This window comes from Haematobia irritans, chromosome 1, assembly GCF_050003625.1.
Source record: "Haematobia irritans isolate KBUSLIRL chromosome 1, ASM5000362v1, whole genome shotgun sequence".
Lineage (NCBI taxonomy): Eukaryota > Metazoa > Arthropoda > Insecta > Diptera > Muscidae > Haematobia > Haematobia irritans.
Genome location: NC_134397.1, coordinates 261,108,911 through 261,125,920, shown reverse-complemented (window position 1 = coordinate 261,125,920; position 17,010 = coordinate 261,108,911). Strand labels below are relative to the sequence as shown.

General features: G+C 28.7%; 1 protein-coding gene across 9 annotated transcripts in view; it reads left to right on the top strand.

Moving 5' to 3' along the window:
* The window catches only part of Vps13B (vacuolar protein sorting 13B), a 39,005-nt gene that overhangs the window by 6,415 nt on the left and 15,580 nt on the right, over positions 1-17,010 (top strand). For 8 of the 9 annotated variants that reach the window (XM_075291166.1, XM_075291158.1, XM_075291150.1 and 5 more), the window contains exons 3-8: positions 10-616; positions 3,371-4,913; positions 4,975-6,180; positions 12,434-13,511; positions 13,583-15,046; positions 15,112-15,268. In XM_075291166.1, the coding sequence (XP_075147281.1) occupies positions 10-616; positions 3,371-4,913; positions 4,975-6,180; positions 12,434-13,511; positions 13,583-15,046; positions 15,112-15,268 (6,055 nt within the window). Of the gene's footprint in view, positions 1-9; positions 617-3,370; positions 4,914-4,974; positions 6,181-12,433; positions 13,512-13,582; positions 15,047-15,111; positions 15,269-17,010 lie in introns of those variants that run through there. The other variant, XM_075291212.1, reaches the window with a different exon arrangement.

The window sequence follows — 17,010 nt, the reverse complement described above, 5'->3', positions numbered from 1 at the left end:
CCCTTGCAGGTGTACCTTGGAGATAAGATTTCTTCGTAAATACAATAGTAATACAATGGTCAACAGTAGTATCACACGAATAGGTATATTCACTCAAGCCCTAGATCTGAACTTATCATCGCTACAAATTCCAATGGTTATGCGTCTTATAAAATTCCTTACGTCTCTGTCGCCCGATAACGATGATGAGGATATGCATGGCGGGCATCGAGAAAGGAATATGGACAATACAGCAAATACTGTGGGTTCATCATATCTATCATGGGCATGGAATCTATTGCCAAGTTTTACTTTCGATGAACCCGACGAGGTGGACGGCAATAGCGATGATACATTAGGTCATACAAAAGATGTCGGTATTTACGTTGAAGTATTGAATTTTACATTGAAAAATTCGGAATTTATTAATGATGCCATGATGGGTGGCATTAAACGTATACGTTATACACCGATTGTACGATTTACCTTTGGCGGTTTGTATTTTGAGAGGGTAGTTGTAAAGGAAATTGATTGGAGTAGCACAAAAGCGGGTTTATCTTCGATATATGTCGAACCATTGGGTCAATATCGGCCAGAGGATACACAGGAATCTTTGGCCTTAATAGAAACAGCAGCGGTAAGTTTTTTTTTTGCATATAATCACATATATTAACACATAATGTGTCATAGTATACCAAATTATATCATGTGCCGGATAAGCTTGGTAAAGGGATGAACCGAGTTACATGGATGTTTGGACGGGGTAGGGACATGGATGCCACTTGGGCCAAAAATAATGTATCAAAATTTATAAAAAAAAATTCCACAAATCTACCAAATTAAAAAATTTCAATTAAATTTGACTATAGAAAAGTTATGTAAAATATTTATATCCATGGAAAATTTTGTCAAAATTTTATTTCTATAGAAAATTTTGTCAAAATTTTATTTCTATCGAAAATTTTTACAATATTTTATTTCTACAGAAAATTCTCTCCAAATGTTTATATGAATTTATTTCGGCATAAGCCTTTTTTTCGGAAGGTTCAAGTGTGGTTCACCTTCGGTTTATTGAACTGCCTGAATTTATTCTGATAATTGGTTGATAGTTTTGCTGCAAGTAGAAGATGCTGATGAGGAATGTGGTAATTCCGAAACGTGCGTCCATCCAACCATCTTGCAGTCTATAGGGCTTTGCCCAAATAAATTTGACAAACATTCTTTTCCTCTGTTGGTTAAGCTACACTCTTAGTTTTAAGCTGAAATAAAAAAACAACAACAACATTTTATTTCTATAGAATATTTTGCTAAAATTTTATTTCTATAGAATATTTTGTCAAAATTTTATTTCTATAGAAAATTTTGTTAAAATTTTATTGCTATAGAAAATTTTGTCAACATTTTATTGCTATAGAAAATTTTATTTCTGTATAAAATTTTGTAAAAATGTTATTTCTGTAGAACATTTTGTTAAAATTTTATTTCTATAGAAAATTTTGTCAAAATTTTATTTTTTATAGAAAATTTTATCAAAATTTTATTTCTATAGAAAATTCTGTCAAAATTTTATTTCTATAGAAAATTTCTGTAGAAAATTTTCTCCAAGTTTTATTTCTATAGAAAATTTTGTCAAAATTTTATTTCTATAGAAAATTTTGTAAAAATTTTATTTCTATAGAAAATTTTGTCGAAATTTTATTTCTGTAGAAAATTTTGTCAAAATTTTATTTCTATAGAATATTTTGTTAAAATTTTATTTCTATAGAATAGTTTGTTAAAATTTTATTTCTATAGAAAATTTTGTCAAAATTTCATTTCTATAGAAAATTTTGTCAAAATTTTATTCCTTTAGACAATTTTGTCAAAATTTTATTTCCATAGAAAATTTTGTCAAAATTTTATTGCTATAGAAAATTTTGTCAAAATTTAATTTCTATAGAATATTTTGTTAAAATTTTGTTTCTATACAAAATTTTGTCAAAATTTTATTTCTATAGAAAATTTTGTCAACATTTTATTGCTATAGAAAATTTTATTTCGAAATAAAATTTTATCAAAAATTTTTTTTATAGAAAATGTTGTTAAAATTTTATTTCTATAGAAAATTTTGTCAAAATTTTATTTCTATAGAAAATTTTGTCAAAATTTGATTTCTATAGAAAATTTTGTCAAAATTTTATTTCTATAGAAAATTTTGTCAAAATTTTATTTCTATAGAAAATTTTGTCAACATTTTATTTCTATAGAAAATTTTGTCAACATTTTATTTCTATAGAAAATTTTGTCAAAATTTTATTTCTATAGAAAATTTTGTCAAAATTTTATTTCTATAGAAAATTTTGTCAAAATTTTATTTCTATAGAAAATTCTGTCAAAATTTTATTTCTATAGAAAATTTTGTCAAAATTTTATTTCTATAGAAAATTTTGTCAAAATTTTATTTCTATAGAAAATTTTGTCAAAATTTTATTTCTATAGAAAATTTTGTCAAAATTTTATTTCTATAGAAAATTTTGTCAAAATTTTATTTCTATAGAAAATTTTGTCAAAATCTTATTTCTATAGAATATTTTGTCAAAATTTTATTTCTATAGAATAGTTTGTTAAAATTTTATTTCTATAGAAAATTTTGTCAAAATTTCATTTCTATAGAAAATTTTGTCAAAATTTTATTCCTTTAGACAATTTTGTCAAAATTTTATTTCCATAGAAAATTTTGTCAAAATTTTATTGCTATAGAAAATTTTGTCAAAATTTAATTTCTATAGAATATTTTGTTAAAATTTTGTTTCTATACAAAATTTTGTCAAAATTTTATTTCTATAGAAAATTTTGTCAACATTTTATTGCTATAGAAAATTTTATTTCGAAATAAAATTTTATCAAAAATTTTCTATAGAAATTTTATTTCTATAGAAAATTTTGTCAAAATGTTATTGTTATAGAAAATTTTGTCAAAATTTTATTTCTAGAGAAAATTTTACTTCGAAATAAAATTTTGTTAAAATTTTATTGCTATAGAAAATTTTGTCAAAATCTTATTTCTATAGAATATTTTGTCAAAATTTTATTTCTATAGAAAATTTTGTCAAAATTCTATAGAAAATTTTGTCAAAATCTTATTTCTATAGAATATTTTGTCAAAATTTTATTTCTATAGAATATTTTGTCAACATTTTATTTCTATAGAATATTTTGTCAAAATTTTATTTCTATAGAAAATTTTGTCAAAATTTTATTTCTATAGAAAATTTTGTAAACATTTTATTTTTATAGAAAATTTTGTCAAAATTTTATTTCTATAGAAAATTGGAATATTCAGATACGAATTAATTTCTTATCCTATATTATGATACCACGTCAACTAAACTATTTTCTTAACCTTTTGCAGTACACCAACATGCGTTCCTTTATCGACAAATCGCTCTTTGATGAGCAATGTATGATTGCCGAACGGGGATGGGGTGTAACTAACTATGATGACTATATTACCCGCATAACAGATGACTATCTCATGTATCGTAGTCCTATTTTGGCCTTTGACATTATAACCTATCGGTCGTCAAGCAATGAGAACCAAGATGCCGGTATTACCACTATGAATTTGGCTAACACAACATGTGCAAGTGGCAAAGATGTACACAAGCAAATCCGTTTACTTTCGGCAGGAGTAACATTTCGTTTAAATGAAACATTTATGCAGGTTAAAGATATAATTAAAAACTTCATTGATTTATACGATTCATTGGCATATTCGTCAAATGTAGAAAAAATCGAAATTCATGATGGTAGTACAGCGGTGATTAAGCAAAAATCCCTAGTATATCCTCAGGAACATATAGTAAATACCAACGAAGTGGGCCATAAGCAAACCTCTTTGGACAGCGCTGGTAGTGGGGTGGGGAGAAATTCGACTACTACAACACTGGAAGGATCGCCAAAACTACATCCTCCTTTGGTTGAGGATTACGATGCCTTAATGCAGGGTATACCATTGTGTGCATACAAAATCGATTTGAAACATATTCGCATGGAAGTCTATGCAAAAACTGAACCTCCACACATGTCGGGCCGTCTGCATAAAAGAATACCGATTAGTATTAAAACGTCTATGCCATTTCTTTTGTTACATTTCGAACATTTAGAAGGATTTCTAGCTACCCCCATTAATCCGGACAAATTGGTCCATACTACTTGTCAATTGCCCGATAAACCTCAAGAACTTTTAAATGCCTGTTATGACAACTACACTTTGAATGTTAAAGAATTCTCTTGTGGTTTGGTATCACCTTCCATGGATAGTTTTATACGTTTGGCCACCATACCAAAGTTACACATAAGCTATGGAACCTTATTGCAACCACATCACTGGAAAACTGATGAGGTGCCTATAAAGAAGCTTGATTTACAATGTGATCACATCAAAATGGAATTCTCCAAAAGAGAGCTATGGGTATTTCTATATCTGTACGAGGCTTTGTGGTCATATCAACCCCAGGCATTGATTAAGGTGGCTGGTATTTTGAATCATCCCTTTGAAATGGCCGATTCGATTGCCCTGAATTGTCTATTCAGTAAATGGCATGTGAAACGTCGTTATTATCATACCTTCGATGTTTGGAATAGCCATATGGCGGCCCTAAATGCAGAACTCTTACTTGATCGCAAATCTGTACAATTCCAAAGATGTAATGTCCTAAATACTATGGCCAAGATGCACAACAATCAAAACAAATGGCTTGAAATTCAAATACAATTCCCGTGTAATGCTCAAGAACCGTTGGCAAATATACAGAAATCATCAAAAAGGGAGAAACGGGAAGAACCCTGCAATATTGCCCTTGGTATATGGATGGAAAAATTCAATGTGACTGGTGCTCGAAATCTATTGGATTTTCTTACATTTACTTGCAAAGATAGCCGTTTTGCTAGAGGTAGGTTTCACAGCTAAAGTAGTCGGTTTTTCGTTTCACATTTTTTCTTTGATCATTCCAGAATATTCTGTAGAAAGTGATCTACAAAATCAAGTGGTTCAAAATCCTCCACCAGTTACAACCAGTCATCATACAAGTTCGGCCCCTTCGACAACTGCTTATCAAAATAATCCTGCAATGCCCCAAATATTTGGTCGAAAATCTTCACGCACTTCGAATTCACAGAGGAAAATATCTCATCCCGAGGAGACTATACATTATAGTTCAGAAAAGGATGAGCGTATTGAATATACCACCACCGATCCATTGATAACAGATGATCCTTTGGTTACTTCAGTCGAGAATAAAACTAAAGACGAGGACCTTATTAAAATGTATTTTAGACAATTCAATACCATTATCATATACATGGAAATAGCACAAAGTCAATTAGATGTGAGTCTGCAGCATAAGCAAGTGGGAAAAAATGATGCAGTAAAATATACCCGATTCTCACTGCCTCGTATACTTCTAAAGTCAACTTTTGCCGAGTACATAACACGATCAAGTCTACGACTAAAAGTCAATCCTCCTTTAACCACTAAAACTACATTTAATTGGACTATACAATTTATAGATCTTGCCATAGAGACCATAAGGGAAGATGGTTTGTCAATGACTGTACTACAACCTTGGCAGACTACAGTGACCGTGGCCATGAACAAACGCAAACAGAATGTATCGATGCATAGTGAAATTTCACAAATTAATTCAGCGAGTCTAAGAAACCAAACAACTACTCCCAAAGTGGTTAAACAGAAGCTAAAACATTCTTTGCCAGAACATTCACATAAATCTCAGGAAAATTCCTCTGTGTCATCTGGTTCTCTCAAAGATATATTTTCGGGTAGTGAACATTATAAGGATTCTTCTTCGGGTGCTCCATCTTCACCGAAAACTAGTACAAAACCCAAATCTTGTGCAGGTGAACAACAGTCTGCCAGTATAGATAAAACTCAGGAGCTTGTGTGCTTAAATCTCCATTTGGATTCATCCACTATTTATGTATATGGAGATAATATTAAAACTCTACAAGAACATTTTCAACATCTTATGAAACTTATAGAATTGGCTTCTTCTGTAATCGCCTCAAAGAGTGACATTAAATCATCAAGAGATATTCCAGCTATAAAAATTCTCACCCTATCAGAAGATCATCAACATATTAAGGAATTTATGGATCTCGATTCCAACTCTGATATATCAGCCACCAAAACAGGCAATGAAAGTAAGTATATATTATCCGTGTAATATTTGGGAGAGTTTTGTACAAGGATGAGTCTATTATTTTCCAAAAATTTGGGTAGAAAATCGAAAAGGGCTTTTCACAATAATTTTCCTTTTTTTTCGTATTAAGAGTAAGATTTTTTATAGGCATGTCACGTTCATGAAAAAATTCACCGATAGTCATTTCGTGAGCACTCGGAGCCTAAATGTTACCCCATTATCAGTGTTCATCACTGATCTGGACATTATTACCCAAAAATATGGAAACGATGGACATGGTTCACCTTCTTATTGAAATTCCACTAAATTTCATTACTTGGCGGCCAAACTCACATTTAAATTTTTGGAGCATTTGGAAGACGATTGCCGGTCTCCTGTTGTTGTCTTTCGAATTCTTGATCTTACGAATTTTTTTCCAATTTTTAATTTTTTACCGATTTTTGATTTCTATAGAAATAAAATTTTGACAAAATTTTCTATAGAAATAAAATTTTGACAAAATTTTCTATAGAAATAAAATTTTGACAAAATTTTCTATAGAAATAAAATTTTGACAAAATTTTCTATAGAAATAAAATTTTGACAAAATTTTCTATAGAAATAAAATTTTAACAAAATTTTCTATAGAAATAAAATTTTGACAAAATTTTCTATAGAAATAAAATTTTGACAAAATTTTCTATAAAAATAAAATTTTGACAAAATTTTCTATAAGAATAAAATTTTGACAAAATTTTCTATACAAATAAAATTTTGTCAAAATTTTATTTCTATAGAAAATTTTGTCAAAATTTTATTTCTATAGAAAATTTTGGCAAAATTTTATTTCTATAGAAAATTTTGTCAAAATTTTATTTTTATAGAAAATTTTGTCAAAATTTTATTTTTATAGAAAATTTTTTCAAAATTTTATTTCTATAGAAAATTTTCTCAAAATTTTAATTCTGTAGAAAAATTTCTAAAAATTTTATTTCTATAGAAAATTTTGTCAACATTTTAATTCTATAGAAAATTTGGTCAAAATTTTATTTCTATAGAAAATTTTGTCAAAATTTTATTTATATAGAAAATTTTGGCATTATTTTATTTCTATAAAAAATTTTGTCAAAATTTTATTTGTATAGAAAATTTTGTCAAAATTTTGATTCTATAGAAAATTTTGTAAAAATTGTATTTCTATAGAAAATTTTGTAACAATTTTATTTCTATAGAAAATTTTGTCAAAATTTTATTTCTATAGAAAATGTTGTCAAAATTTTATTTCTATAGAAATAAAATTTTGATTATTTCTATAGAAATAAAATTTTGACAAAATTTTCTATAGAAATAAAATTTTGTCAAAATTTTATTTCTATAGAAAATGTTGTCATAATTTTATTTCTATAGAAATAAAATTTTGATTATTTCTATAGAAATAAAATTTTGACAAAATTTTCTATAGAAATAAAATTGTTACAAAATTTTCTATAGAAACAAAATTTTGACAAAATTTTCTATACAAATAAAATTTTGACAAAATTTTTTATAGAAATAAAATAATGACAAAATTTTCTATATAAATAAAATTTTGACAAAATTTTCTATAGAATTAAAATTTTGACCAAATTTTCTATAGAATTAAAATTTTGACCAAATTTTCTATAGAATTAAAATGTTGACAAAATTTTCTATAGAAATAAAATTTTTAGAAATTTTTCTACACAATTAAAATTTTGAGAAAAATTTCTATAGAAATAAAATTTTGAAAAAATTTTCTATAAAAATAAAATTTTGACAAAATTTTCTATAGAAATAAAATTTTGACAAAATTTTCTATAGAAATAAAATTTTGACAAAATTTTCTATAGAAATAAAATTTTGACAACATTTTCTATAGAAATAAAATTGTTACAAAATTTTTCTATAGAAATAAAATTTTGACAAAATTTTCTATAGAAATAAAATTTTGACAACATTTTCTATAGAAATAAAATTTTTAGAAATTTTTCTACAGAATTAAAATTTTGAGAAAATTTTCTATAGAAATAAAATTTTGAAAAAATTTTCTATAGAAATAAAAAATTTTTTCAAAATTTTATTTCTTCAAAATATAAAGAACTTTCTAAGCAGCTTGAACGTAAATAGCAATAACAATGAACACAGGCTATGGAGTGCAACAAAATATCTCAAGAGGCCGAAGAAGCGAAATGTTCCTATAAAAAACAAGGATGGTGTTTGGTGTAGATCGAGCGAAAGCAAGGCGAATGCTTTTAAATTACATTTAGAAGAAACGTTTAAACCCTTTTGCTTCTGCAATAGTCTCCAAGCAAAAGAAGTCTCAGATTTTCTTGATTCAACCTGTCAGATGGACCTACCCATTAAACCCTTTAGCATTCGAGAAGTGAAAACGGAGATTAGAAAGCTTAAAAATAAATCACCTGGATATGACCTGATAGATGGACGAGTTGTTAAATCACTTCCAAAGAAAGGAGTAGTGCTACTCACAGTAATATTTAACTCAATTGTAAGATTAAGTTATTTCCCTGATAAGTGGAAATGTGCCAAGATTATTATGGTACCAAAACCTGGTAAACCCGAAAACATAATAACTTCGTATAGACCTATTAGCCTGCTGCCCATACTTTCGAAATTGTTTGAAAAACTCTTCCGGAAGCGATTATCTCCAGTTCTTGAATCATTCAATATATTGCCTGATCATCAATTTGGATTTCGACAGGGACATGGAACTCCCGAGCAGTGCCATAGAGTGGTTAATGTAATTAGAAATGCCCTAGAGAAAAAACTATACCGTTCATCAGTCTTCTTAGATGTTCAGCAAGCGTTTGATCGAGTTTGACATCAAGGATTGCTGTACAAACTAAAGCATTTGTTACCCTCACCATTTTATCTGCTTTTAAAGTCATATTTACATGAGAGAACATTCTTTGTTAGCATCAATGATATTGAGTCAGAAATTGGAAAAATTAAAGCTGGAGTTCCTCAAGGCAGTGTGCTTGGGCCTGTGCTTTATACAATTTTCACAGCTGACATGCCTGTAATGGATGAGGTAACATTAGCAACGTACGCAGATGACACAGCAATATTGGCGACTAATAAATGTCACAAAAAGGCTACTAAAAAAATCCAAAATCAATTAAATACAATGCAAGAATGGTACAAAAAGTGGAATATTAAGGTTAATGCCGAAAAATCTGGCCATGTTTCATTTAGTCTTCGAAGAAAGGAATGTCCTCCACCTGTATTCAATGGAACAGTAATAGTGTCAGCATACTCTGTAAAATATCTTGGACTTCACTTGGATAAAAGACTAACTTGGAATGAGCACATTCGAATGAAAAGGCAGCATCTAAACATTAAAACAAAAAGAATGCATTGGTTGTTAGGTCAGAGATCTACACTAAGTTTAAATAACAAAGTTCTGCTCTATAAAACAATTTTAAAACCAATATGGACCTACGGAATTCAATTATGGGGTACTGCCAGCAATTCCAACGTAGAAATTCTTCAAAGATACCAATCAAAAACTTTGAGGCTTATTACTGGCTCTCCCTGGTTTGTCAACAACAACAACATTCACAAAGATCTCAACATTCCTCTTGTTAAAGACGAAATTAAAAAGTTTAGTAGTAATTATATGAATAGATTAAGTTATCACTCTAATGTATTAGCAATTAATTTGTTAGATGATACCGATGAAGGAAGAAGACTGAAAAGGCGACATGCTCTTGATCTCCCTTTTATTTAAGTAAAGCTTAACTATCAATGTCATGTAAATATTAGATATTTTAAAGAATATATTGTTAGGTTCAATGGAGCCTAAACAATTCAGTTTAAGATATGTAACAAAAAATTTGCTTAATGTTTTGTTGAAAAATAGATTGCAAATAAACAGAATTATTAACAAAAAAAAAAATTATTTCTATAGAAAATTTTGTCAAAATTTTATTTTTATAGAAAATTTTGTCAATAGAAATAAAATTTTGACAAAATTTTCTATAGAAATAAAATTTTGACAAAATTTTCTATAGAAATTAAATTTTAACAAAATTTTCTATAGAAATTAAATTTTAACAAAATTTTCTATAAAAAATAAAATGTGACAACATTTTCTATAGAAATAAAATTTTGACAAAATTTTCTATAGAAATAAAATTTTGACAAAATTTTCTATAGAAATAAAATTTTGACAACATTTTCTATAGAAATAAAATTTGTACAAAATTTTCTATAGAAATAAAATTGTTACAAAATTTTCTATAGAAACAAAATTTTGACAAAATTTGCTACAGAAATAAAATTTTGACATAATTTTCTGTTGTTGGTATTAAAATGAGATTTAGTTATATTACCCGGAGTCGACTCCGGAGTCGGAGTCGAGCTGATGAGAAATGCTGGAGTCGGAGTTGAGCAAAATTGGCTCGACTCCACAGCCCTGATTTTGACAAAATTTTCTATAGAAATATAATTTTGACAAAATTTTCTATAGAAATATAATTTTGACAAAATTTTCTATAGAAATAAAATTTTGACAAAAATTGCAAAATAAAATTTTGACAAAAATTTCAAAATAAAATTTTGACAAAATTTTTAAAGAAATAAACTTTTGACAAAATTTTTAAAGAAATAAAATTTTGACAAATTTTTTAAAGAAATAAAATTTTGACAAAATTTTTAAAGAAATAAAATTTTGACAAAATTTTTAAAGAAATAAAATTTTGACAAAATTTTTTAAGTAAATAAAATTTTGACAAAATTTTCTATAGAAATAAAATTTTGACAAAATTTTCTATAAAATGAAATTTTGACAAATTTTATTAAAGAAATAAAATTTTGAGAAAATTTTCCATAGAAATAAAATTTTTACAAAATTTTCTAAGAAATAAAATTTTTATAAAATTTTCTATAGAAATAAAATTTTGAGAAGATAGAAACAAAAATTTCAGAAAATTTTCTATAGAAAAGGGCGTATAGAAATATAACTGACTTAAAGTAGATAAAGCAATAATTTTCTTTAAATCAAATTCATAGTTAGCACCTAATCCAGCTATAAATATTGTTAATCCAGATAATAATAATAATAAATTACCTAATCAAAAATTAGCTAATAAAATATTAAAACGAATTAATAAATAAACTCCTGCTATAGAAATAAAATTTTGACAAAATTTTCTATAGAAATAAAATTTTGACAAAATTTTCTATAGAAATAAAGTTTTGACAGAATTTTCTATAGAAATAAAAATTTGACAAAATTACCTGTAGAAATAAAATTTTGACAAATATTTCTATAGAAATAAAATTTTGTCAAAAAATTTTAAAGGAATAAAATTGTGAGAAAATTTGCTAAGAAATAAAATTTTTACAAAATTTTCTATAGAAATAAAATTTTTACAAAATTTTCTATAGAAATAAAATTTTGACAAAATTTTTTAAATAAATAAAATTTTAACAAAATTTTCTATAGAAATAAAATTTTGACGAAATTTTCTATAGAAATAAAATTTTGACAAAATTTTCTATAGAAATAAAATTTTGACAAAATTTTCTATAGAAATAAAATTTTGACAAAATTTTCTATAGAAATACAATTTTGACAAAATTTGCTAGAGAATTAAAATTGTTACATTTTCTATAGAAATAAAATTTTGACAAAATTTTCTATAAAAATAAAATTTTGTCAAAAATTTTTAAAGAAATAAAATTGTGAGAAAATTTTCTAAGAAATAAAATTTTTACAAAATTTTCTATAGAAATAAAATTTTGACAAAATTTTTTAAATAAATAAAATTTTAACAAAATTTTCTATAGAAATAAAATTTTGACGAAATTTTCTATAGAAATAAAATTTTGGCAAAATTTTCTATAGAAATAAAATTTTGACAAAATTTTCTATAGAAATAAAATTTTGACAAAATTTTCTATAGAAATAAAATTTTGACAAAATTTTCTATAGAAAAAAAAAATTTACAAAATTTTCTATAGAAATGAAATTTTGAAAAAATTTTCTATAAAAAACAAAATTTTGACAACATTTTCTATAGAAATAAAATTTTGACAAAATTTTGAAAAAAATTTTCTATAGAAATAAAATTTTGACAACATTTCTATAGAAATAAAATGATGTTACAGCCTTTCTTGGATACGCCATCTATTGACAAAACAATTGATTTAGTTTTACTAATATATTCTGTTTCCCCTCAACAACCTTATGTATTTACTAAATTAACTTGGTTTTTCTATTTTTTTGTTTCCAGATAAAACTTTGCTTAGTAAAATCTCACTTTTCTGTCAATGGACCATAGCCAAGGTGATAGCAGAAATTGGAAATCCTCTCGAACAGACACATCGAGCAAAAATCATTGTAGAACTTGAAGATTTTCTATGCACTGTAGATCAGGGGCATGATTTTACAAAGTACACAAGTAAAATTGGGAATTTCAATATAAATCATTACTGCCAGAAAACTCCCAATAGCGATGAATGGCTAGCCCAAGAATATTTGCGTATACGTATGTTAGCCGAAACAAGTGACTTGCCATTTTTGAATGTGGTCATAACCAAAGTTTCATTGAGGGATTTTTATAAACGAATTGGGGTAAAACGTAAAGGTGATGTGGATAGACAAATAAGTGAGATTTTGGTTGTTATGCAAGCCATGGAAATCATAATGGATTTTGATCAAATACAAGAATTTGTAGAACCTTTATGTGCTCTAATGCAGGGAACTTATGATGGTGATCAACATTTGAATAAGGGCGAGTCGTTAGTTATAGCTTCTGAGTTACCCCTAATGCATTTCGAAAGCAAGGGTATAACATGCTATTTTCCCCTAACGCAAGCAAAAGTTCAAGAATGTTCTGTATTGATATGCAAAATAGATGGTATTAATGTAACACCCAATTTACAAAATCCATTGCAACGTAAACCCTTGAGGCCAGATGTTTATGGTAAAGCTGCATCTATGGGTATACTTACAATACCCGGTTCAATGGTCGAGGATCGTCAATATGAGTTGACGGTGAGAAAAATATCTGCAGCTTCGAGTAATTGGAATGAGATTTTGGCCCACATGCGTAACAAAGATCACAACTTCCATACAAATCCTGCAGTTGAATGGAATAATCCAGAGCGCAAGCAATCTTTGAGATTGATAGAAATTTTCAAGAATTTCACTTTAATTTCCATCTATGCTCCAAATATAGTCTACCAAAATATTTTAATATGCGGCGAAGCTTTCGAGTTCAATTGTTCATCGGATTTTGTGGCCAATATAAATACGGATCAACTGCAAATGATAGGTTGCCATTTAAGGACTTTAAAAAAAATCACGAAGTAAGTAGAGCGAGTGTGGTAGGGATATTCCAAAATATTTTACATTGTTCCTTTTTGGTTTGTTTTTACAGGACAATGCAAAAAGTTAGTCATCGCAAATGTCGAACCAAATCACCAACGGAAAATTCTTCGTTTATATCAACAACAGATAGTCCCTATGTTTTAAATGGCCGAGGCACAAAGTCCCATAGCAATATGTGGAATGGAAAAAAGTCTCAACCCCTAGACACTAGACGATTTAGTCGTTTGGGATCCACATCACAATTTGAATCGATTGATGAAGATGCCGAACCGCAAACTAAAACAGATTCCGGTGTACAGTCAATGAGATCTAAGCCATCAATGGTTAATACCGCAATAGCCCGGGAAACCATAAACTCATTGAACAGCTCTTCTATATTCCTAGAGAAAATTGCCCATTCTCAACCATCCTCGATAATGCCTGCGTCAGGTGTTACAAGAAATTTACCAAAATCAATTTCATTATTGGCTGGTGTATTTGTATTCAATATTTTTGATTCCCCTGGAAAAAGTGAAATGTCTTCCGAAGAAGAAGACGGCAATGCGTTGATATCTTGCACAATATCACAGCCCAGTTTTATGATCACACAAAATATCTATGATTCCATAGTAAATTTTTCCATATTTAATTTGAGTCTATGTTTACCCAGCATTGGCATAAATCGTCTACATATTCAAGAAACACCCACGAATATATTTTCGGAGCCCATTATTGATACCCTTCCGGGGGAAAGGAACTCTACAGGGATTCCTCCAGCTTTCCTCACGTATAAAGCCCATCAAACTAAAATGAAAATGCTTGAAATCGATGTGGATTTATCCAAGCCATTGGTTGTAACCTTAAGCCTAGCCTATGTTGAGAAATTTTCGAAAAATCTCATGATCATCTATAATGCCATACGTACTACCACCACGCTGGAGGGCAAAACTACAGTCCTGGAGACACCACTATGTCGCAAATCTAAAGTGATGCTTATGAAAGAGAAAACCCTAAATGCAGATCGTCTTAATGTAAAATGTCATAATATTGCCTTAAAGCTAACCAATCACCATAACTACGAATGCAATTTGGTTTCAAATGATCTAAATTTTAATGTGAAATATTTAACTCGTCCCGAGAAGTGTTCAATCAAATATTCATTGGCCGCCATTTACTTACGCACAAATAGTAATATTGTTGTACATCCCATTGCTTTTAGGGGTTCTTTGGATTTTGTCAGTGAACCCTGGAATCGTTTACCTTTAATGCATGTCATTTGTAAATTCAATGTTTTACAAATCGATGTAGCCACATGTATTCTAAAACATTTAGAATTGGCCAAAAATGACCTGGATGCTATAGCTACATATGCACAAGAACAATGGCAACATTTTCAAGTGTTAAATTTACATGATGATAATGGCTGCTATCTAAATCGTCAGACATTGAGACGTATGAAATGTCCATCGGTCACAAATTTTGTACACAATAATAAAAGTTTAAAACGTGAAGAATTCTATCAAGATGATTTAAGGTATGTCAAAAGTGCAAGATTTTTTTTGCTGATGTGTGTGTGTGTCTATATGTATATGTTTTCAGAGCTGGAGCCTTTCAATTTGTGGAACTTATGTCTGATGCAGTTCTTCCTATGCCATATCAAATTCAAATTATTAAGAAGGATTATGGTATCATTTGTTGGCGTTATCCACAACCTAGAAAAATGTGTAAGATACACATATATCCAGTGCCAATGGCGGTAAGTTTATTTGCCCATGAACATATATATATACTAAGTCCATTGTAATGTCATATATATATGTGGTGAATTTATCCCCTATAACTTAGTGTTATCCGATCGTTGACTACTCCTCCTTTTACAGCAGGCTCTTTGGTGTTTTTCTACGAGAGCTAAAAACCTGCTGAAAGATGGCAATAAATTCGTATATGAATTTTCATCATCAGTACCACCTGTGGGTGAATAGAATAATTCAAAAGTTATAACAGTTCAGTTAAGTTCGGCCAGGCCGAATCTTAAGTACCCTCCACCATGGATTGGGTTGAAAATTCTACTACAGACTGTCATTCACAATCGAATTACTTGGGTTGTAGTAATATTTGCCGACAGCAAGGTATCTAGAAACATTTTAACATCGTCTTCTAAATTGTAAGTTAGTCAATACGTGGTATATATTAGAAAAAAACAAGTAAGGAAAGTCTAAAGTCGGGCGGTGCCGACTATATTATACCCTGCACCAATTTGTAGATCTAAATTTTGGATACCATATCACATCCGTCAAATGTGTTGGGTGCTATATATAAAGGTTTGTCCCAAATACATACATTTAAATATCACTTGATTTGGACAGAATTTGATAGACTTTTACAAAATCTATAGACTCAAACTTTAAGTTGGCTAATGCACTAGGCTGGAACACAATTTTAATAAAAAATATGGGAAACATTTAATTCTGAAGCAATTTTAAGGAAACTTCGCAAAAGTTTATTTATGATTTATCGCTCGATATATATGTATTAGAAGTTAAGGAAAATTAGAGTCATTTTTACAACATTTCAAATAAGCAGTGGCGATTTTACAAGGAAAATGTTGGTATTTTGACCATTTTATGTCGAAATCAGAAAAACATATATATGGTAGCTATATCTAAATCTGAACCGATTTCAATCAAATTTGGCACACTTGACTATATTACTAATTGTTCTCCTTGTACAAAATTTCAACCAAATTGGGCCAAAACTCTGTCTTCTGGGGTCCATATCGGGCGAAAAATATATATGGAAGCTATATCTAAATCTGAACCGATTTCAATCAAATTTGGCACACATGACTATACTACCTATTGTACTCTTTGTGCAAAATTTCAAGCTAATCGGGATAAAATTCTGGCTTCTGGGTCCATATAAGTGCATATCGGGCGAAAGGTATATATGGGAGCTATAGCTAAATCGAAATCAATTTCAACCAAATTTGGCACGCATAGCTACAATGCTAAATCTACTCCCTGTGCAAAATTTGAACCAAATTGGGCCAAAACTCTGGCTTTTAGACCATATTAGTCCATATCGGGCGAAAGATATATATGGGAGCTATATCTAAATCTGAACCGATTTCAATCAAATTTTGCACACTTGACTATACGATTAAGTGTTATGTTTGTACAAAATTTCAAGCAAATCAGTATAAAACTCTGGCTGCTGGGTCCATATTAGTGCATATCGGGCGAAAGATATATATGGGAGCTATACCTAAATCTGAACCGATTTCTTCCAAAATAAATAGGCTTCTATTCTCACCCACAACAGGAACTTGTGCCAAATTTGAAGGCGATTGGACTAAAATTGCGACCTAGACTTTGATCACAAAAATGTGTTCACAGACAGACGGACGGATGGAGGGACGGACGGACGGACAGACGGACATAGTTATATCGACTCAGGGACCCACCCTGAGCATTATTGCCAAAGACACCATGTGTCTAT